General features: G+C 39.9%; 1 protein-coding gene across 1 annotated transcript; it reads left to right on the top strand.

The window, feature by feature from the left end:
- The first annotated feature begins 19,082 nt into the window (after window positions 1-19,082).
- On the top strand, window positions 19,083-21,539 carry LOC126408948 (ATP synthase subunit g, mitochondrial-like). The gene is made up of 3 exons (XM_050074753.1): window positions 19,083-19,211; window positions 19,547-19,707; window positions 21,342-21,539. Exons 1-3 carry the CDS (start codon window positions 19,160-19,162, stop codon window positions 21,438-21,440), a joined length of 312 nt encoding a protein of 103 aa, XP_049930710.1. The 5' UTR covers window positions 19,083-19,159; the 3' UTR covers window positions 21,441-21,539.
- Window positions 21,540-21,709: the final 170 nt, after the last annotated feature.

Here is a 21,709-nt window from a genome sequence, read left to right as displayed (position 1 = left end):
TGACTCTGTGAGATTTTAAAGACTTGTTACAGGATTTTTCTTTTTACATTACTGGTACTTTTACCTAAGTAAAGACTCAGAATACAGAATGAATGATTTGATGTCCCATCAGACATCATGGAGGTCTAATTATGAGAGATTACAATGAATTCCTGATAAAATTCAACCCTTTTTGTGAACATTAATCATTCACCTGCTCCACGTCCCTTCAAGGGCTGACCTTAGCAAAGTCCCCCTGAGTTTTTTGAGTACTTGAACATCATTTAAAAGCGGGAAGTATTGAGGGGAGGTCAACACGGGCTTGTTAAACTACTACTGGAACACACTAATTCATGGTGTCAGGGACAAGGACGTCACACAAGACATTTTTCAGCATCCTTCTATGTCATTGGCAGACATGGAAAAAAACTAAGTACATACTCAAGTATTTTGAGGTACTTTACTTGACTATTTCCATTTTATGCTACTTTATAGTTCTTCTTCTGTTGCACCTTTTAGTCCACTGCACTTATTTGACAAAATTAGTCACTTTGCAGGTTCAGATAAATAATAAAAATGTGATCAACAAATAAATTATGACGTATTCTTAGAGGCCGAGATTAAACTTTATTGATCACTTTGTGCAATTTAGAAGCTACCCGCCAGTATATATATAATGAAATAGAGAAACATTTTGAATGCAGGACTTTTACTTGTAGCAGAGGGTTTATACACTGTAGTATTGCTACCGTTACTTGAGTAAAAAAACTGGGTTCTTCTTCAGCCGCTGGTCATTGGAATGGATAGAGAGTACATGCAACACTGTCCTGGAGTTCAGTGTCACCAGGAGAGCTCTACGAGACTGAGAGAGTAGCGGTGGTCAAGTGAGCTAGAGGGTAAATGAAGACAGGAAGTTGCGTTAACGAGAACAAAACAGTGAACCAGAGAAATAAATCTTTGTTTTCTGATTGTGTCATGGAGGTTGCGTTCTAAAGCACAAATACACACACACACACACACACACACACACCTCCGTACAACCCTGCAGGAAGCTGCATAGCTAGATTTTGTGGGAATTCACCTGAAGCACTGTTCTGTGTGTGTGTGTGTGTGTGTGTGTGTGTCCTCGGTCCAACAGACACACAGATCAGCAGTTCTCATTAAAACAGCAGAGGAGACAGAGACAGTGGTGTAACCTTGTCGCTATGTTTTTCCTGAGTCCTGATCTAGCGCTGCTATCGACTGACGACCCAAAGGTTGACACCCAGAAACGTCTCCAACAAATCAAAATGATAAGAAAATAAGCAGATAGAAGCAGAGGGCAGGTCACTGCAGATACAGACACCATAGTGGGTCATAAGTGATAATTGAGAGGGATTAGTTTTCTGTGAGTCCGTATGTGTGTGTGTGTGTGTGTGTGTGTGTGTGTGTTTTCTCTTAAGGAAAGTTTCTGCATAGTATTGTACTTTCTCAATACAGTTTTTTTGCACACATAACACCTGGGATATCTAGTAATTTGTACAAAATTTGAGTTTTGAATGATTTAGAAGGTCTGTTATTCTCAAAGCAAAATTCCTCCACAAATTGCTTCCATTGTACAACCTGTGTTACAAATGAATCAGTCCCTAATTAATACTAAATGATGTGTGATGGATTTTTTCAATTTCAGTCAAATTACTATCTGCAGTACAAGTTAACAAAAAACAAAACAAAACTATGACACATTATAATGCAATTGTAAGCAAATAAGAGGACTTTTAAGTGTTTAGAAAATTTATTTCAACAATTACAACTCATATAAAACATTCAAAATTAGTATAGTATGGAACAACGTAACTGTAATGACATATGACCACGTACATATTTACCTCTATACAGTGTTATAAAATATTTATTAACTTTTTTTTTAAAGTGTTTATAAATGCAAAACTTCATTAATATTATCAAACAATACAACTGTTATTTTCTGACGCTCTCATTAGCTGTTTATTTAAGTGATGCTTTATATCAGTGGTTGTTAACGGATGCCCCAAGCCCTTAAAATATCTGTATATATCTGCTACATCATAATCCATCCATCCATTTTCTAACCACTTATCCTCCTGGGGGTTGCGGGGGGGCTGGAGCCTATCCCAGCTGACAGTGGGTGAGAGCTGGGGTACACCTGGACAGGTCGCCAGACTATCACAGGGCTGACACATAGAGACAGACAACCATTCACACTCACATTCACACCTACGGACAATTTAGAGTCACCAATTACCCTGCATGTCTTTGGACTGTGGGAGGAAGCCGGAGTACCCAGAGAAAACCCACACTGACACAGGGAGAACATGAAAACTCCGCACAGAAGGGCTCCCGCACCCAGGATCGAACCAGGAACCCTCTTGCTGTGAGGCAACAGTGCTAACCACTGTACCACTGTGCCGCCTACATCATAATGTACAATGCTATTTAATAAACAATTCATATACTGCTCATAGGGAGATCAAAATAAAGCACTATGTTATGTGAGTAATGTTTGTGCCAGCATTACAAAGCAAGGACACATGAGACAGGAGGCATTGATCTGTCAAGATTATTTTCCCGCTGAACACAGAAAAATGAAATCTGAAATAAGAAATTTGTCACCGCTGCTGCTGCTGCTACTTACTGCCTTGAACAAACTGCTGAAGATCGCAAACAAACCAATGTCAGAATGTGTTACTGAGAGTTTCTTTGCCCTCCTATCACCTTTTATAACTGCCACAGAGCATGTAAAAAAGTAAAATCTGCAAGAAACTAATTTCAGTCTAAATTCAGCTTGAACAAAAACACCTGATTGAATATTCATTGCTTGGTGGTTTCACTTAAGTTCGGACTAATTTATCCCAAAAGGTGCTTTTATCTTTAATAGCTGAATTTGTCCCTGTCATCCTCGCACCTTCACTGTGGCAACTATAGCTCATAATAATAATAATTTGCTTCTCTAATCAAGAAATTAAGCACCACATCAAGGTTGTCATGAATAAGCATAAAGCATTATAAGCAACCTGGATACTAACTAAACACTGTTTAGTATTTATAAATGTCTGATCATTATGTAAGAGCGTATTTGCAAAGCACTAAGTGCCAGAGGCCTTCAATAAACCCTTTACTTTAGTTTATTGCTTACTCCAAAATTTTATTCACCAACATAAATGTGTGCACGAGTCAAAAGTGTGAGTTTTGTGATTTTAATTGAGAAAAAACGTGGATTTTGGAGAGAAAGCACAATCAAATTTACATTGAAGAGATGTATTTTTTAAAAGTTATGATCGTTTTTGCTGTGTTTCTTCTGTTGTCATGAAGAGATCTTTAGCACCTCATCAGCGTTTCCTCTGTCTGTATCCTGCAGCCATGAGCCAAAACCGTTGTAGTTTGTCATCTGTTTTGTTGTGTCAGCACACAAAATCTCCACATTTACAAAAACACCTGCATCCACACAAAATCCTGTCTTACATAACCTTCACTTTTTCACAGGTACGTACAGTTCACCCACTCCCACACACTCAAACCGTTGGTTCACGGCAGCTACACACAAAAGGCTCCATTTTCGCTCTGACCTCGTAAAATCATTAACCCCACCATCAGTGTATTAGCTTTTCCATCAGTGCGAGTTTTTCTTCTCGGCAAGACAGTAAAAACACAGCTGTAATGTTACACCGAAGGAGAAGCCAGTTCGCGTGACAACAGATCATCTTCCCTATGTGAGAGAAACCACAGCAACAGCTGCATGTGTGTGTGTGTGTCTCTGGATGTGTGCATGCGTTGAGTGCAATCTGTGTTCAATACAAACATAAATAATTTAAAAGCGTGTGTCAAGCTTGTTTGTGACAGCCTCAAAGCCAAACCCAGCATGAGGCCTCAAATTTGGATAATTAGAATAGAATCACACACATTTCCACACATGATACGTTACTGGTTCATTTTAGACACCATATCTCACATGTGATTAAAAACGGTCAAATATACAAAGAGCTATGACCATTTTTAGACTTGACAAATATGAATTTGGACAATCCTGGTGAGACTCGGGCTAAAAATGAATGTCTGATGAAGCAATCTTTAGGTTTAGATTGAAATCTCCAAGTTAATGTTCTCCAGTGTCAAACCGAAAAGTTTTAAACATTCAGAATGAATCAGATGTAAAGATAAGAGCGGGGCATTTCTGGCATTTTGAAATCCTTTTATGAGTGTTCTCTTAGTCATTTGGGATGAGAGATGAGATAAACAAAGTACAGTCTGAGGCAATTTGAGGCTTTTTAATTGGTTCCAGTGTGCAAAAGTACGCTTTACAAAACTAAGAGAAAGGTTATGGCTGTGCTCTCTGACTCGAGCTGATCTGTATGCCAGAAGTTATGTCTTCTGAGCTTTGTCTGCTGGGTGACCTTTGTATGTTTTACTTGGTTTGTTGTTATTCTGATATTTTAGAATTAAAGCTCATGTTCGTGGTCAAGCTCATGTTTTTTTCTTTTTTTTTTAATGAAATGGGGAAAAAAATGATGTGAAAACACAGTGTGCACACAATTGCTTTCAGCTCTGACTGTGTCACTGCCTGCAAGTAAACACCATATTGCACAAAATAAATGAAGGAGTGATGATACATTTTTGTTTTTACCCCGGGGGAATGCCTCCGAGTGGATGCCAGGATGAAGGATGGGGCTTATGAAATACTGTTTGAAGCAGCAACAGTAGCAGTGAGTGACTTTGCAGAGGGAGAGAAAAACCCATAACAACGAACACGTTTACTCTAAAAGATTACATCAGATATTACAGGGAAATAATAATGTGAATGGGCTGTGTGCAAGACAACAGCCAGGCTACATACTTAAAACCAATGTTTATTATTACCCTTAAAAAGAGACCTGGGCTGAAGTCAAATAGTCAAAAAAATTCTGTATATTGTCTTTCTCTAAACACTTACCCTTGACCCTGGTGGAAAAGGTCATGAGGTCAAAGAAGGATGTAAAGGAGTATTCATAAGAACGTAGGAAAAGCAACCCTTTCTCCCAGAAATTATGTTAGTATGTCACTATACTCCAGGGCCAGACTGGATTGGATGTTTTTTTTTCCCAACTCCGCACCATTTCAAAACTCAAGCCATTCCTCACATTCAAGGACCTAGAAAAAGTCATCCACGCCTTCATTTCCACCCGCCTGGATTACTGCAATTCACTGTACACCGGAATCAATCAATCATCTCTCTCCCACTTACAAAAGGTACAAAACGCTGCAGCCAGACTTCTAACAGGAACCCGTAAGAGAGACCACATCACCCCCATCCTGGCCTCTCTCCACTGGCTACCTGTTCAATTCAGAATTGATTTTAAACTGCTTCTGTTGGTATATAAATCCCTGAATGGTCTGGCCCCCACCTACCTCACAGAACTTTTAACCCCCTATACTACCTCCAGATCCCTCAGGTCGGCTGACCTGGGGCTCCTAGCGGTATGACGCTCCAATTTTAAACACAGGGGTGACCGTGCCTTTGCGGTCGCAGCCCCCAGACTCTGGAACAGCATCCCCCCTTCTATCAGATTTGCCCCTTCCATTGACTATCTAAATCTAGGCTCAAAACATACCTCTTCTCAAAAGCATTTGTATCCCCCTGACATGATATTTTAATCTCCCACTCTGTGCTTATTTGTGCCTTGATTTATGTATTTATGTATGTTGCTGCTATGGCTCTGGTTTTTGTGTTATTGTGTTTCTTCTGTATTTTTTAATTTTTTATTTTTTATATGTTCAGCACTTTGGTCAATGTGAGTTGTTTTTTAAATGTGCTTTATAAATAAAGTTGACTTGACTTGACTTGACTTGACTTGACTTGACTTGACTTGACTTGGGACATAAATTCAGCCCGGGACATTCAGGCGCACCGGCCCACACACTGGCCCACACCGGCCCACTTGGTGACAGGCCAATCGGGATTTGTCCTGAACGTCTCGATGGCCAATCCGCCATTGCTATACTCTAATCACTGCCCAGATTATGTTCAAGGACAATGTTTCCTTCAAGTAAACACTACATACTTGTAGCTTTTCATTCCCAGCAGGGGGACACTTGATTCCCTCGATCCAATTTGTCTGACCCAATCTAACAGCATTCGATCAAGTTGCAGGAGAGAACCATGAAGAGCTAAAGTTACCTCACTTAGCCAGTTGGAAAAAATTATAACAAAAATAATTTGTTTGAATACAGAAATCAGTCAACAAAAAATGCAAAATGTAAACAAAATGTGTGGGTATAAGACGTAGACACAAGTTCCAACTTCGTTCGACAGTTGAAGTTATACAAAGAACGGTAAGTTGAGGCTAATAATACACCATCAGAGGTAATGCTTAGCTAACGTTAGCTTAACTGCTAAGTATCTTTTAAACAAACTTGTTTTTACACATAAATACAAATTTTAAAGCATCCATGATTGTTGTAAGTTTGATATATTTGTTTTTGAGAATGTTGTTAAAATTGTATTACATTTGACTTGTTAAGGTCTTGAAACTCTAAGTTTAGGCCTTGGGACTTGTAAGTCTTGACTTGGGACTTGACTATGTGTAACAGAGTTTGTATTGAATATAATTCTACTCGCTATTATTGCTATAATGTAGCAGTCATGCACTTATGTGGTTATGTGGTTATACCTGTGTTATTGGCTCAAGGGCGCCCTCTCTCAGAGGTGGGAGGTAAATGCCACTGCAGTCGGTAAAACATTGCCAGCTCATTAGAGACGTGCCCGGGGTGAGCTGTCGAGCACACATATTTGCACTGTGAGTTATGGAATTGTAACTGGAAAGAGTTACGTGTGGGTTGCTGTACTTTTCAGTAATAAAATGTCCAAATAATGGCATAATGCACTTAATGAAATAGCTAGCTAGCCTAAAATAACGTGCTGTTCTTTTGTAGCGTGCTGTGTGTGAGCTGCCTGTAACGAGCCAACTGTATCACTGACCAACACATTCTCACTCCAACCTTGTCACATATTGATGTTTTGGTCACAGACTTTCCACGTCCACATACGACAAGCAAGGTACCCTGGGTGTGTTGGTTGTTGACGTTCTGGGACACTGTGTCAAGTTCTCTTCTTTCAAGATACACTACCTTTTTCACAGGAAATTTACAGTCTTTTTCAAAGTAAACGCACTACGTTGGTACAACACTGCGAATGGACGTTTTTTTTTTTCCTTCAACAACAAACACACATGGTTCTGTTTCGACAACAAAAACACATGGTTAGTTTTAGGGAAAAAGAACAGGGTTTAACTTTAGAATCTTATGGGACGCGAACACAGCTCTCTCAGGTGAAAGTCGGTGTTTGTTTGTTGGACCCACTCACCACCCCTCCTGCCCAACCCACTTGGACTTTCGCTGCCTTAACTTTCATCATTGTCCCACCACGTTTCCCCCTGACGCCGCCGGGCACAGTTAAACTATAACTGCACCTGGCCGAGTATCATGCCGACATTAAAAGATGCCTTTTCCGCTGGTTTCTGATGCCGAAAGTCACTGCCCATACACTGGATTTCAACGACTTCAATTGAGACCGGGCTCGACTGACTGGTACATATTCTGTTTTTGTTCAGAGAATAAATGGCGGTGTAAAATGGACGACGAGCCTCCTCATTATTGTCCACACAATGCACATTCTAAGGGTTGCCTACCAGCAGTTACAGTGAGGCCTAACTGAGATTGGTTACATACTAGTCTCGCTCACCAGACCTTTCTCAAGAAAAGAAAGGTCTGGCTGGGCCGACTCTCACTTTAAGATTGGAGAAAAAAAACGCTCCGGCTGCTTGTATTTCTTTCAACCAATCACAGTTGTTTCTGGGCGGTGCCACAGCAATGGTGCACTTGCAAAAATATTGCCGGGGGGAAACAGGTTTTGGTGTAACACGCCCACAAAAATATCGCCTACAGGACGCGAACCATGGCAGAAAAATGGCTACATCCCTGCAAGATCAAACACCGCAAAAGTTAGTAAAGGACACGTTGAAAACGGTTGAAATCTGCTACACAACCGGAGGTGGTAGGGCGGGACTTCAGCGGGTGGCTCGTTCCGCCCAATGAGAGGCTGATCTATGCAGTGAACTTCCGCCCACTCAGACTAGTTACATACAGACTTGAGTGCAAAGTCCTGATACTTACTTGTGACTTGCAAAACAATGACTGGTCCCACCTCTGGTCCAGTGTACCCTATGCTAAAGGAGATGAGAAAGGAAGCATTGCAGCACCTTTCCTCTTGAGAATTCACCCAGCTCTCATCACGGCAGCTACTTAGATACTTTCAGGTTATTTCATTCAGTTAGGAACTTTTCCAAGCAAAAAAGACCATTCAATGGCAGCCATTTTTTTTACACTAAACCAATAGGACCCACACATGCAGCCACCCAGGGGAAATTGTCATGCAAAACTATAACAGGCCAAATACTAAACATGAGAATTCATATTTCACCACTATCTAAATCATGAGTGTGAAAACGTCATATTGAATATGCCAAGAGAAAAATGAGCGCAGTCACTACAAGAATGTTTTTCCCAATTAACACCCAGGTTGTTGACAGCAGCATAAGAGCATAAATTAGCAAACAGACACGACATGACATCACCCATAAGCAGATTAGTTGGGAAGCCATAAAACTAAAACAGAAACAGACAGCAGGATCAGCAAATTCATCAGGTCGCAATGTTCTCAGCACAAACAGGAAGCAGGAGGAGTGAAGCAGGAATCACGAAATAAGCCCTTTCGAAATAGGCCCCAAGGGAAACATGCATCTGAAGCTTCAAGTGCATGTTTGAGGCTTCAGGGTGTGCTTGTGGCCCTAAGCTGACATGGCACACTTATTCCTCCATAATGCCATCTAAAAGTAACATTTCAAGGAAATTATATCTGGGAAAAAAGCCATAGCATTTGAAGTTGTTTATAGCTTTAATATTGCCAAGCTAGTGCATTTCTTCAACTCCCTTTATACTGTGTGTGCTTTAGAGAGACAGAAAATAAATTCCCAACAAGTGAAAATGAGCCTAAAGTCTCTCCTGACATCTTTATCTGCCAGAAAACTAATCACCTGTCAAGCAGCCTAAACATACAGTTATAGAGTGTTTTGATGAGCGGCTCAAAACGGCAGTAGAATTCTAAATATTTCCCACCACTTTTGTGAGTCTGACAGGAGTGTGTGTACGAACACTCGGCAGGAAGTAGCTGCACTTGAAAACACACAAGCTACACAAGTGGTTCGTCTGTAATGGAGGTATTTCATGTTTCAAAGGAGAGACAAGGCTTCAAGGATGTAGTACATTGGGTCTCAACAGACAGTCTGATAAAGACATTTCTAATCTTCAAAGAGTCTTGTCACAAACAGGTGTATGAAAAGGGAGGCTCTGTCTGATGTTCGCGCCAAAAGGTATGGACTATAACAATGGGTAGAGTATGGGTTGCCTGTAGCTTGCATGCTTGAATCCATTTCAACACCTTAACACCCTTACAGAGAAATAATACATTTCCTATTGTGAATGAAGCAGCTACTCATCTGAACACACTTCAGTTCTGGAGACCTTTGAGGTAACAGAGAGCCGTGTAGTCCAAAACAATGGAAGCTATGATTGCTGGCCAGCTGTCCTAGATCGGAGACCAAGACTGACTAGAATCTGCAAATTCCTGGCTGACTAGCATATTAGCTGTTAAGTCGACAGCTACGGTAGCTACACCAACTAGCTCTATGAGAGTCACTACATCAACACACTTCTAGCACCATCTGTTTTGCAACTATGCCGACAAATTTCACCAATTTTAGAAACATTAACAAGATAAGATGCTGTTAATTAGAAAGTACTAATTTGAAGACATTAGGACTTTATTGTCGTGCCGTTTGAGGACATTGGGACTTAATTATTGTCTCGTTCGAGGACATTGGGATGTAGTGTCGTTTGAGGACATTTGGACTCTATCGTCTTCTTGTTTGAGGACATTGGGACTTTATTATCATCTGGTTTGAGGACATTGGGATGCAGTCTTGTTTGAGGAAATTGGGACTTTATTGTTGTCTCGTTCGAGGACTTTAGGACTTTATCATCATCTCGTTTGAGGACATTGGGATGTAGTCTTGTTTGAGGACATTGGGACTTTATTATCATCTTGTTTGAGGACATTGGGATGCAGTCTTGTTTGAGGACATTGGGACTTCATTGTTGTCTCGTTTGAGGACATTGGGACTTTATCATCATCTCGTTGGAGGACATTGGGATGTATTCTTGTTTAAGGACATTGGGACTTTATCATCATCTCGTTTGAGGACACTGGGACTTAATTATCATATTGTTTGAGGACATTTGGACTTTATTAATGTCTTGTTTGAGGACATTGGGACGTAGTCTTGTTTGAGGACATTGGGACTTTATTGTTGTCTTATTTGAGGACACTGGGACTTTATTATCGTCTTGTTTGAGGATATTTGGGACTTTAATATTGTCTTGTTTGAGGACATTGGGACGTAGTCTTGTTTGAGGACATTGGGACTTTATTATCATCTTGTTTGAGGACATTGGGACTTTATTATCGTCTTGTTTGAGGACATTGGGACTTTATTATCGCTGAAAATGTTTCATTTTCTAAACTCATCTGGTCCTACTGATCCCATATAGCTCGGGAGAAATTAAAAATGGGTACCAAACAGAAGTACGGGTCTCAGGACGTTATTGAAGAATACTTAAATTTAGCGATTGAGACCATAAGCTTATAAGGAAAATGTTTACTGAGTGAAAAGTAGCATCATTTTTGCACAGCCTTGTACAATCCTACGTCTTTTTGCAAGCAGTGGAGTCGCCCCCTGCTGGCCTTTAGAAAGAATACAGGTTTAAGGCACTTCTACAACGGCTTCAATTTTTAGACCTGAAGATAACCCCTTGGTTATAACACACACTCCTCCACTCATCCATCAACCTATTTTTGTAGCAGTGACATCAGACCCCTCAGTGTTTCTGCACTCCTCACCAGGGGGGGAACAATCCTAACTCCACCAACACACCGCCTGGTTCTCTCCGCTACGAAGGAGTAATGAGAATAAGACCCCTGTGAAGAGGCTTCATTTCAGCTTGCTTGTCTCATCTTGAGCCTCTGGCTGGAAGTGAGGGTCAGAACAAAGATCAATCTGTAAATCAAGGCTGTGAATCAAGAACTACAGTAAGGCTCTCTTATTACCTCTGTGGTCTGACATAATGATCACATTACTGCTGCTAATACACTCAACCATCCACAGAGAACTGGGAGCTGGGATTTCTGCCATAATTGGCCCCTCTTCACTGCTTTTACAAGAATGTGTTGTGTTCCCTGCTTTCCATGTAATATTCAGTGAAAAGTTTGGTTTAGGTTCGGAGAGTATCTGGCAGCACACATCCCACATTAGAGTGGGATATCTGCTGTTTGCGGATGGTGCAGTGCATCTGGCATTATCACGCAGTCGCACCAATGTGTGCTGAAGCAGTTTGCAGCCCAGCGTGAAACATCCAGGAGGATATCATCACATCCAGGTCTGAAAACATTGTTCTCTCTCAGAGCTGGGGAAAAAAGGAAGCTGCTTTAAGTATCTCAGATATATTTAGTGAAAGTGGGAAGGTGAAGGATCCAACACAATTTTTAAAATGATAATACACGACACCAAAAACAAAAGGTCAATCATATTCATTCAAACACCTGCAGAGCTGCATGATAATTCTCTGTGGGTTCATCATCCCTTCAGGGTGTCACATTATGCCAATGCAATCTTTTGTACTATAAAAATATTGACTGGAGCAGCTTTAAGGCTTCATAAGTTTTAAAGGGACAGTTCACCCCTGAATCAAAAATACATATTTTTCCTCTTACCTGTAGTGCTATTTATCACTTTAGATAGTTTTGGTGTGAGTTGCCAAGTGCTGGAGATATCGGCTGTAGAGATGTCTGCCTTCTCTCCAATATAATGGAACTAGATAGCACTCAGCTTGTGGTGCTCAAAGTGTCAAAAAATACATTTGAAAAACTCAGCAGCAATGTCTCTCTCTAGAAATCATGATCTGCTTAATCAAGATAATCCACAGACGTTGTTATGAACAGTTTTATTGGCTGGTTTTGAGGCTTATGTAACTACTGTTCATATCTCAGAGAGCTTTATCAGTGAACTGTAACTACAATATGAAAGGATGTTTTGCTGCCTCTCGCAGCAGCTGGAGTTGGATAAGAAATAATTTAATTCACTGGGCAAACTGCTGGCAAGTTTTTGGGGTGCAACGTTGACTTGTAATGCTACTCAATGCATGAATTGATGATGTGAATCCACCAGCACACCTAGAATTTCAAAATGATAGCTTTGACCATCACTTTAGTTTTTATTGTCTCTCTTCGATGACACAGACTTTTAGTGACGAGTGGATCGTCAAGCGTTTATGTATATTATTTCGACCGGATTATGTGAACTGCATATATTCTAATCCTCACTCGGAGAAAAAAAAAGCACTGTGGAGCATAGTTCCTGTGTGCTCCGGCAACACTTAACCCCTGAGCTTGCCTTAGAAGGACTAAATGCACAAACCTGCTTTTTTTTTTTAAATAGGGGTCTAGGTCTAGGTACCATGTCTGAAGGGTTACTTTTGGTTCTAAAGGTACCATACTGACAGTGTTTGGTGGAAAAGGGGCTAAAGTGAGCAAGCTGTAAATGCACATTTCCTTCTGCACAGTGATACATTTAGTGGTTGTAGTTCGGCAGATGGATAGAAAATAGTTCCTACATGAATCTGCTCATAACAAGGTCTGTGGATTATCTTGAGCAATCTGGTCATAATTTATGGAAAGAGACAGAAAGAGACATCATTGTTGAGTTTTTCAAATTTATTTTATTAATTAACTTATTTTGCTTACTTTGTGTGCCATTTAGTTTCATTATATTTGAGAGAAGGCATCTCTACGGCCGATATCTCCAGCACTCGTCGACTCACACCAAAACATTCTAGACTGATAGAGCTCTAGAGGTAAGAAGAAAAATATGTTGATTTTGGGGTGAACTGTCCCTTTAACTTGACACAAAAATGAAGTCAGGAGCCCTGTCCACACTTGGCATTAAAGTGTATGCTGGAGGATTAGGGTACAGGTGTGAACACATCCCAGTTTTAGTGTTTGGTACATTTTGAGTTTTATATCTTTATCCAATATGCAAATACACACAATAATCCTCTTCTCTAGCTGTATGGCTACAGATAAAATGTGCAAGCCATGGAAGAGAAATCTAATCAGAGTGTGCATGAGATCAGTTTTTGTACATGTGAACTGCAGCCTGTCTCTGATGAATTATCTGCAAAGAGCCAGGATATGTTCACAGAAGATACTGGATCTGAACAGGGACAGAGAGATGGGGAAAACAGACAGTCACAGACAGAGGAACACGAGGGAGAAATACTAATTAGCATTAAGATGATAATTAGAAAGAAGAGAAAGAGGAATGCAATGAAAGAATCCGTTTGGTCTCGAATTCTGAAGTAGCTACGTGTGAGATTAAAACAAATTACTTCATCACTTCAGTCTTGGCAATCATTTTGACACTTCCCCACAGATCCACACACAGAACTGGATGATGTCCTTATCTGTCCTCATACCCCAGGCACTAAGACTGATTACTGGCCTGTATGGCTGCTCTATCACCAAATGTGTGTGTGTTTGTGTCGATTGCCAAGGCTGAGGTGGTGATGTCATTTGTTTTAATCTCATCTGCATGGACGAGCAGTTTTAGACCATGAAAGGCAAGATTTACTCAGTCACTGCAGCCTCTTTCCTGTCTGTTTTTGACTTCCTGTCTGTCTGCGTGTACTTCTATCTGCCTCAGACTGTTTCTATGACTCACACAGTTCTTCTGTATTCACTGTGTAAAATTAACACATCACTACTCAATGAGTGTTGTACTGCGGGGTCACAGGGATGTTGGAAGGGCACAAAGTCTGTGACTTTTATGCTCCTTAAAATTGGTTTTTTATCTGTTCTCATTAAAGAAATTAAGTTATTTCCCCTAATGCACTCTGCAGAAAGTTACCCTGATTAAATGTGTCAGCTAAAAGCCAACCTCTACATATTCATTAAAATCTTCTGTTTCGTTTTCAAATGGGGTTTTTTTCGCTCTTGTCTTCAAGAAGAGTTTGGGGAAATGAATTGCTGTCTTGCCGAGAGTTAGATGGGAGGATCAATACCATTGTCATGTCTGTGCACTAAAGCCGCCTTCGTAGTTTTCTTGTGAACGAACAGAAGTAATGTTTACATTCATCATTACTCACCCAAACAGATCGGGCCTGTTTGAGCAATATGTGCATAGTGATGTGCTTACTCTGTGCATAAAATAAGTGCGCACACAGAGGTACTGTCAGATTCATGACAGACTTTGTTCTAACCACTGTGTAGCCGCTATTCATCATCAACATACTGGCACGCCTCCATTTCTCTGTAGAGCCTAAGGAAATGTGTGCCCAGTGATATATCATAGGGAAAGCGGTCAAGTTGTTTTTTTGCACATATTAAGGCCCTGACACACCAGTGTGGCGGGCCATCGGTGAGCTTCTGTGAATGTCTTGGCAGTTGGAAACAGTTGATAAGCTGTTCGTCACTCTCTTCCAACATGTTGTGTTCATTTCTGAAGAGTGCTGGCTGCAATATAGATAGGAGGTAGATCAGAATTCTATATACCCTGGATGCCTGTCAATTATAATAATAGTGACTGTATGGCACTAAAAGTTGGTGGGAGTAGCCATCATTACAGGCAGACTCAATAAAAACAAAGAAAATGAAAACGGTTTCATTTCAACATGGACATCATCATATAATCCATGGTGAACTAGGACTGGGACCGTTTTTTTTTTATAGTTGAATATATTAATTATGTTGTGTCTTTACATTTTCTAAGACAGCCGGGCCTTTCACTTGAGTATACGCATGCTCTGAGGCACCTCTAACTTTGTTCATAGAGTACTAACAAATTCAGGTAAGATAATATTGATGAATGCCAGACTTGTACATAAAACGGTTTTAATCATGGTTTAAGCACAGATTTGTAAATGACACCCACTGTGTGTTTCAGTGAGGTGTAACAAAGGTGTTGAATAAATTTTTTTCCTCGTAAAACATATGCAAGCCAATATTTTGGACATTTGAAATCCTGTGTTGTTAACATTTATGCCATTACTGCCATCTGTGGGTCAGTTGAGTAGTGTCAGACCTTGTTGGTGCATGTGCATGTCCGTCCTCGTGAAGGTGCATGAGACAAACAAAATGGGGACCCACCCATAAAAAAAGGCTCCGTGGTGCAACTAAAAGGGAAAAACCCTACACAATTTCAACAATGAAGCTGGAGCTAGGATTAATGGCGCATTCCAGGCAACCCGTAACCCATGTTTTTACAACCTTGTACCCGTGAAAGTGCACTGGAACGGCAGTCAAACCCGTAATTTACCACCCGAGGACTCGTACCAGATCGATGTACTCCCAGTTACGCTCTCTGACATTACACAGCCCTCTAAACAACAATGGCAGCCCCCATGGATGCGGTGCTGATGCAGGTGATACACGGTGAGAAATAGACAAAAAATTAATTAATTAAATCTGCTAACGTTAACGCATTATTGGCAGCCGCTTCAACAGCTAGTTTTCAGTGCAAGAATAAATCAATACAAACACAAATAACGTAAAATAAAACGTATAATAGCATCTACGACATTATGCGCCATTTCTCCTCCTCCGTTTCGCTCAAATGAGCAAGGAACAGGCACCTTTGGCGATAAAAGTGATCATAAACAAACATAAACCCAGAACGTTCCGCCATGTTGGTTTTACCGTTTGGCGTGACTTGCCTGGAACGCTATGAAGTCATGAGTCGTGACTTGAAGTGGTGACTTACAGGCTCAGAAACTTGCCTGGAATGCAGCATTAATTATCTTAGCTTAGCTTAGCTTAGCTTAGCTTAGCTTAGCATTGCTAACTACGACAGCTAGCCTGGCTCCGTCCAAATCCTGTCCATAAGCACAAATGTAAAGACAACAACTTGTAGTTTCACTATGGGATTTTTTTTTTTGGACTACTTCTTGGTTGGGTGCAGTGACTTCCAGCACTGGCAGGCAAATGTTTTACCGTTGGATAAAGCGAGGCTAGCTGCTGCTTTATGCTAAGCTAAGCTAACTGCCTACCGGCTAGCTGTAGCTTCATACAGTATGAGAGTAATAGCAATACTTGTACTGTGATTGCACTTAATTACTGATACTGTTCCACTGCTCCACACTGAAAAATATACCACCTAAAGTGGCTCTTTAATGGCCTCAAAGTTAGCTCAACATTTTCCACACTGTCTAACAATAACACATGGCTGTCACACACTGACTGAGATCCAAGGTGAGGTTTTCATGCCTAGTTGAAATGGAAAATTTGTGAAGCCTTTTCATGCTTTTTTTTTTCTTGTGATGACATTTCCTCGTAATTCAGGCTGACACATTTTGGTATTTTTGGAAACCGTGGCAAATTGAGTTGAGCTCAAAATAAAGTTCTGTGGGTTAACAGTGTTTGTCTGTGCAGCAACAGTTCAAAATGAAGGAACCACCAAAGGCTCTGTCGGCCTGAGGAGATGAAGGACTCCCCCATGAGGCAAGGAAAGGCAATTCTATTAATATATTACAGGTAAAGTTAATGTGCTGTACATCAAAGTGCATACAAGTGACATGAGAATATGATGAAAATAGGAGATCATACAACACTGACAACCACCAAACCTTCAAAAGACAAACCACAAAGCCATTAGCAGAAGTGAGGGAATAAAGAAGTTGTGCAACTTAAATATGCTTTTGCAGAAGAAGAGAGAGAGTTTCAAGCAAAAACAGTCTCCTTTTTATCTCTCTCTGACTATATCCAGTATTGTAATCTATTAAAGAGCTCCCTCTAGTGATTCATGCTTTGAAAGTTTAATTACACTGCACATCTACAGCAGGCAAGCTGCTCTCAGTGCTGCTTCTGCGTTGTTTTCTGCAAAGATTTGGAAAATGGGATAACATCGGAACACTCACAGCTATCTGCAAACTGTTTGTGTCCAGTACAGTTATATTCTTTTTAGACTACAAGTGTCATTACAGTGCATTCTCACTTTTATATCTCAAAGGGATACAGTGAATTAACACTTTCTTTCAGACCTTAAATCAAACAGATGGCACTAGTAGTTGGACGTTTGCCTGGAAAATGCAGGTCTAACCTGCAAACTTGTTCAAACATTGTAACTGCAGCAGTTTTTTTTTGTTTTGTGTGGGCTGCAGGCTGAGTCACAGGAGAGTGAGTAATGATTTAGTCATCCATGGGATACACTCAAAGTACACACATTGTCTCTGCCATTTACTCCCTCCTTTCTCTCACTTTCACAAAATGCACACACACACACACACACACGCACAAGTACAGATCCTATAACAGGTTAACCCATTTAGCAGGATGATTTTGGGATCTTCATTTCATTGGATGCCAACCTCATGACAGTCTTGTTCTGAAGGCGTGTTAGTGTGTGTGTGCTCCATATGTCTTAACAAATTAGTTAAATTAGTTCATTTGAAAACCCTTAAATGTGCTAAATGTAGATTGTTAAGCGGTTTCCTAACGATGGCTTAAAGGGAAATTGTGCAGACAAACAAGTGGCACATTTAATTAATGTGAAACCAGGGAAGCTACACTGGTAAATCTGAAATCATTCAAGCCACTGTAGTGACTCACTTCATTGAAATCTGTTCTTAAAATAAATAAAATAAATTAAAAATGCTGCTCTGCTGTGCCTTTGGTTGACTGGTTTCTCTACTGCAATTTCATTTATTTATTTTTTATTATTGTGTGTGTTTTAAATGTCATTGCTGTTTTTGCTTTGTATAAATTGCCTCTCTTTGTGTCATACAAAAAGAATTGCTTTGCCTCTTTCATAATTCTGTTATGAAATAAAGCACATGATGGTCCAGTTTGTTCTTGGGCTACTTTATGGCAACATTGACACTATAGAAATTGCCCAGATCAATGCTGTGCCTCATGTATGACATATATCCCTTTCATACATTGTGGTCACTGCAGTGGACAGCCATTTAAAAGACATGTTCTTGTATATGCATGAGTTTTGATGCTATAGTTGCATTTAAGTTGCCACAGTGAACCCTAGCACGTCATGCCACACACTGCCACCCACTGGCCAGGTGTTGCAAGTGCAACACAAGTTGACAGAATGCAAGAAATGTTGTGCAGCTTCAGAACATCTGGTCAGTCCTTCTATAATAGGAGACCATGGCAGTTAAATAAAATCTGGTAACATCTAACGAGCAATACTGTTGTTAAATTTTCCAACTAATAACTTTTATGTTGTGAGGTAATTACAATTAATCATCTGTCCACTAAACTGAACATCATGCATCACTGGCTATATTTAAAGTACTATTAATACTGTCAGTGCAACATTATTGTACTTGAAAATACTTCATCTTTTGGCTGTAAATAAATGTAATTATGTTATTAGAAGGTAATGTACAGTTTCTGTAACAGAAACAATAATTTGACTATTTTTGTTATTTTTGCACAAAATATTCATCGGAAAAATGATATAGTTCATCAGGGGGAGGTGGGTGGGGGCTGGGGAGTGAAGAGGATGGAGCTGAATGGGGGATGTAGGTGCAAAAGGGAGGAGTAGAAGGAGAGGGGAGAAGCGTAGGAGTGAGGAACAAAGTTGAATGATTTTGCATGACATTGGACAGTATTAGTATATATTAAAATATGTGAACACACTAGTTTAACAGCAATAAAAATATATTCTTTTGAAGTTTCATGTGATCTATATCAATATTTAAATTGATTTATATTTCTTCAGTTGAAAACTTAAACGCATGCTGCTCACCTGAGGGGACATGTGAAAAACTTGAAAAATGCATGTTTAAAGATGTTTTTTCACTTAAGAAAATCTTAAGTCTGATCTTGACTGAGGTCGTAATAATTCGTGCATAAAACTGATATTTTATTCATTTAATTTACAACGTCGTGCCCGTTTTATATTGACATCAAAATTAACCGCTTTTATTTTGAAATTAATGACCCGGAAACTGTCTCACAAAACTTTTCTTCCACTTCCCTCTTGTTCAGGTGTCCGGGCTGCTCGTCACTATGGCTCAGGCAGTTCAAAAACTTGTCGCAAAAGTACCAGCTTTAGTCGGTGGTAAGTTTACTTGAATCCTTTTTTTTTTTATTTTTTTTATTTACCACTTACAAACTGAGGCGGTGGAGTGGCGCGTGGAGCAGCAGCCACGTCGCGTTGTTACAGCTTGTTAGCAGCTAGCTGCACAACCTGTGTGTGTGACCTTTGCTAAGCTCAAGTGTAAACACACAATCAACCAGTGCAACAGGTTGTCCTTTGGAAAGTTGTGATTTGTCACTTCAGCTGTTCATGGTTGTTAAAGAAAGGCGAAATCGATCAGTAGCTTCTGACCTTGCTGCTCCTCAGCTAATAGCTAATGCTACCACCCTCACAGTTTGTGTCTGTGTCACCTGCAGCCGCTGTCACATTCTCCAAACCCCGACTATCGACCTTCTGGTACTACGCCCGGGTGGAGCTCGTCCCTCCGTCCCCAGCTGAGATCTCCAAAGCCATAGAGGCTGCAAATGGCCTCGTCAAGAGCTTCCAGTCAGGGCGACTGGGACAAACCACAGTGAAGGTGAGGCTGCACAAGTCTGAGAATTACTTTGCTTTCACTGGTGTGTGTGTGTGTGTGTGTGTGTGTGTGTGTGTGTGTGTGTGTGTGTGTGTGTGAGATCCATGTGTTGACACGTCAGCCATATGTGAATTCATATTAATAATATAATAGTACACCTGCATGAATTAGGCCCAGATACAATGTATATCTTGCTCTAGCAATACAGCCTGTAATAATGTGTCACCTATTTTGGTATGTTTGGGAACATGAAGGTTTTGAGGCCCAATATTTTTTATCTGAAGACATTTTAATGCCTAAACAATTAGATGATAAATCATGTGGTCAGGCAACAGAAAATTAAAATAATTTTAAATATTGCTAAGATAATACTGATTGCATTTCTCTCTTTGATATAACAGTAAAATGGAAATCAGTACATTTCAGACAGTGCCAGCTATTTGAATGTGCGACCTAAGGCCCTGATTAGTGGCTTATGTTTTTTTTTTTTTAACTATTTTTGTGACATATTATTGACTGAAGTGTATTTGTTTAGTCACTAAAAGGATAACCTCAACGTAATCAACAGATAGTTCAATAATCAATAATGTAAGCAACTGTTAACAATAAGGCTGAATCAAATATCATATTTTTATATTTTAGTTTTTAAATATTTTTAGAATTAAATATTTTAATTTAATTTGAAATTTTAAATATTTTTTATATTTTTATATTGATATTTTTAATATCAAACTTTGAAATGACAGCGCCAAAATGCCAGTTTCATTTTGCTGCACACTGTACACACAAAGAGTGTTATTCTACAGATGGCACTTATTATATCTAGATCAGTGGTTTAACTGGTGGACCGCGAGTCCACTCTGAATGGAACGCATGTGACTCAGGAACGTGTTCAGTTTGTAAAACAAAAAAAAACCAAAACACTGTATTTTGAAGTACACTGAATTTCCGGCACAGAGCTTTTATTTTGAAGTGCCATTTCCTGCTGTAGAATGAGTGAATAACAGACAGCTACTTGACAGAGACAGCAAACTAGCTTCACTACATGGCCAAACACAAGTATGATGCTGACTATATTAACTCTGTGGACCTTGAACTAATGACCGAGGAGAGACCTGGGCTGTGTGGCTGGACCAGTTGGATACCACTGTTCTAGATACATCTGACGTTGTGTGTCCCTTTGGCCCCTTGGCTCAGATGTCCAGTCCTCAGTGTGTTGTATATATCAGTCATTCATTTGAGTTTATCTTCATATAATAGAAAACCAAAGTAAACTGTGGGGCTACATGAGTAAACTGGTAGGATGAGTAAATGCCATCTCAGTCAGTTCAGTGGAAAAACACTCCAGAATAACAAAGACAAGTTATTTGTGCAAAGATGTCTTTATATACATTGAATGCAATGAAATATTTATGATATGATATGTGTGTGTGTGTGTGTGTGTATTCATAGTATTGTCTGTGACTGGTGGTGGTTATTTGTATGCGTGAGAAGGGACTAATGTTTGCACTCCACATTTACTCTTTCATGTCACATTCTCAGGCCTTATTTACCATAACTCGTTATTTAACTCTATGGACTGACATGAAAGCAATTTTCTTCAGTGAAATTGGATTTTGGTTGTTTTTGTTTTGTAGGATGCCTTAAGGAACGGACTCGTGACCACTGAGGTGCTGATGTGGTTCTACATCGGAGAGTGCATTGGCAAAGGAGGCATTGTCGGATATGATGTCTAAATATTGTACTGCCTTTCTCCTTTTGCACTTAATTGTCACATTCTCAACAACTTTGCACCAAATTTTCAAATAAACAATGACTTCAGTCAGAGAAATGTATTTGGTGTCTCTTGGGTGTTCATTTCTAGAGTGAGTTAGGTCATATTGTATTCACAAAAGACAAAATATAAGAAACCAGAACAGAACGAAAACACCTAACTGTTGAATAATACTTTGCTAGAAAGTTTGCAAAGGGTTTTGAAAGATTTCATGCACGGCTGAATGACAGC

The sequence above is a fragment of the Epinephelus moara genome, chromosome 21 (assembly GCF_006386435.1).
Source record: "Epinephelus moara isolate mb chromosome 21, YSFRI_EMoa_1.0, whole genome shotgun sequence".
Taxonomy (NCBI): Eukaryota; Metazoa; Chordata; class Actinopteri; order Perciformes; family Serranidae; genus Epinephelus; species Epinephelus moara.
This window is presented reverse-complemented; position numbering and strand designations above follow the sequence as displayed.

Excerpts from the sequence above, each read along its gene's own strand:
- LOC126408948 (XM_050074753.1), top strand. The coding sequence starts at position 19,160 with ATGGCTCAGGCAGTTCAAAAACTTGTCGCAAAAGTACCAGCTTTAGTC. Across the intron at positions 19,212-19,546 it reads AGTACCAGCTTTAGTCGGTG|CCGCTGTCACATTCTCCAAA; the intron begins GTAAGTTTACTT and ends TGTCACCTGCAG. Across the intron at positions 19,708-21,341 it reads TGGGACAAACCACAGTGAAG|GATGCCTTAAGGAACGGACT; the intron begins GTGAGGCTGCAC and ends TTTGTTTTGTAG.